The sequence below is a fragment of the Wasmannia auropunctata genome, unplaced genomic scaffold (genome assembly GCF_000956235.1).
Source record: "Wasmannia auropunctata unplaced genomic scaffold, wasmannia.A_1.0 LD336088.1, whole genome shotgun sequence".
Lineage (NCBI taxonomy): Eukaryota > Metazoa > Arthropoda > Insecta > Hymenoptera > Formicidae > Wasmannia > Wasmannia auropunctata.
The window spans coordinates 389907-392261 of record NW_012026802.1 but is presented as its reverse complement, the minus strand read 5'-3'; the positions used below and the strand labels follow the sequence as shown (position 1 = coordinate 392261).

Here is a 2355-nt window from a genome sequence, read left to right as displayed (position 1 = left end):
GCTGCTGCTGCTGCGTGCGTGCGTGCGTGCGTGCGTGCGTGCGTGCGTGCGTGCGTGCGTGCGTGCGTGCGTGCGTGCGTGCGTGCGTGCGTGCGTGCGTGCGTGCGTGCGTGCGTGCGTGCGTGCGTGCGTGTGTGCGTGCGTAAAATATAAATATGATAAATACATTTATATCAAAAAAATTTAGAAAATTATAGATGCTTATGTTTGTTTAATATTTTTATTTTTAGGTAAGAGAAACACAAAGTCGTGTAGAGGAATTGGAAACAGCAAATTCTCATCTACAAAGGAGATTAGATAAACTTAAAAACGCTAAATCAGCTCTTTTAAAAGAACTTTGACAGATTAATATTTGCAAAGATGTACAATAAGTCTGTTACTTATACTTTCAAATCGTTATCCGATGTTGCCTCCAATTAATACCACTTATTAATGAATACAACTTACAAAGGCAAATATTATGTATTATCGTTATAACATTTAACACTAATGAATGTCATCCTGAATATAAAACTACAAAAAATTGCTATAGAAAAGATCTCTACATTTATTTTACATCTATCAAGTCTTTGATAACAACTTAGTTTTACAATGTTCTTTAATGGAATAATAAAACATTTAATATATGTTATATTAAATTTTTCTATACATTTATAAACAGTTACAGAGCTGATTCAGTACTTGATACTTTCATGTAAGTAGCAAGTAATAAAATGTATTTGTTTTTTGCCTTGTTACAATAAGTTTGTGAAAATTATTTTAAATTACTAATATATATTTTTAAAAACATAAAATATATTTATATTATGAACATAGTATGAGCGTTGTGAATATTTTTTGCCATATTACATTTAGAATAGAATATTTCTGGTTTCCTCCTTTATTTGTCCCTGTGATAAAGACACAATACAGTACTATTAATTAAATTCCTGCATTTAATATAAACTCTAAAAATATATTTTATATTTAAATTGTCCTCAGAACAAAATATATGCTTTTATTCAGCAAGCTGATGTAAAATAATATACAATGTATACTAACGTGATCTTTGTATACATTTAAAATAAATTAAAAGTATATTGAAATTTTTTATTAACATATTTTTTATATTATATATAAAATAAAGTTTTCTGAACGATAATTTAAATAATTCTAATTAACTAAATTTATCTTTGTTACAAATGGAATGGATACAAGAAAGAATTTCTAATTTTAGCTAAATTTAAACAGGAAAATTATCGAAAATCTAAATATTATTTAGAAAAATTATTTTTAAAAAATTATAACATCTTTTTATCTGATGTCAAAATTAAAAATTGAAAATGATAGATTCAATTTTTGCAACAATCTGAACATTTTTTACGTTTAACAGTTATTAAATTAAATCCACAATTTTATCAATTTTGATATTAAACTTAAATTCAGTGATTTAAAAAACACTTAAGTATAAATAAATAGAATTAAATAAAAGTCCAATATGGCGTCTAGAGCTGTCAACACGTATCAATATTTGCTTCGTACAAAAACTTGTCAGTTTGTTAGTACAAAATGATACCAGGCGGAACAGCGAATTTTATACACGTGTAAACAATGTTGAGTTCTGTATCAAATTAGGGTGGATCTACGATGTACTTTTTGCTTCCTGCTTACTTTTGCTTTTTACCTCTTGCCTTAATTTTCCCTATTTGCGACCGTTTTATTGACAATCGTGTTTCGTCATGTGTTTCCTGTCTCTTCCGAAGTTTGTCAACATTTATATCCCGGGCGAAAATAAAGGATCAGAATATAAGAAGCAAAAAAACAGAGGTAGCAAAAAGTGCTAAAAAGTAAGAAACAAGATACAAAGAGCACATTAATTGTAGATCCAGCCTTTTTCAGGGTTGTCTTAATACGGGAAATATATAAAAAAAATTTCATATAAGAATTTAACATATACACTGCTCAAAAAAATTATGGCATAGAAAAATTTTGAGCAAAAATTGGTCAACTTTGGTTAACGGTAACTCCGCGAAAAATCATCGTAAAATGATGAACTTTTTTTCAAATGAAAGCTTGAAATCTCTACTTCAAGATACTGTGAGTCGATTTTTAATTTAATGCACCCCTGTTGCTGTAAACTCTTAAATCTGAGAGCATGTTTGCCACACTGAAAATTGCAAAGTTTGAACGAGTGCACGGACTTGCTAAAATTTTTCCCGGGGATGCGGTTTCCAGCGTCATAAAGTTGGAATCTTTCTCTTTAATTTGAAAAAAAAACAAGTCGCTACGATTTTTTTTCTACAAAGTTACAGCATTTTGAAGTAACCCTTGTATTTTTCTTCATGTATGTTCGGCATTATCCGATGTGCACTATAA

The 2355-nt window shown here is 29.3% G+C and overlaps 1 protein-coding gene across 2 annotated transcripts in view; it reads left to right on the top strand.

Moving 5' to 3' along the window:
* The window catches only part of LOC105448119 (leucine-rich repeat flightless-interacting protein 2), a 7123-nt gene extending 6261 nt beyond the window's left edge, over positions 1-862 (top strand). For both annotated transcript variants that reach the window (XM_011686484.1, XM_011686483.1), the window contains exon 9: positions 231-862. In XM_011686484.1, the coding sequence (XP_011684786.1) occupies positions 231-341 (111 nt within the window). In that variant the 3' untranslated portion in view covers positions 342-862. The remainder of the gene's footprint in view (positions 1-230) is intronic.
* Positions 863-2355: the final 1493 nt, after the last annotated feature.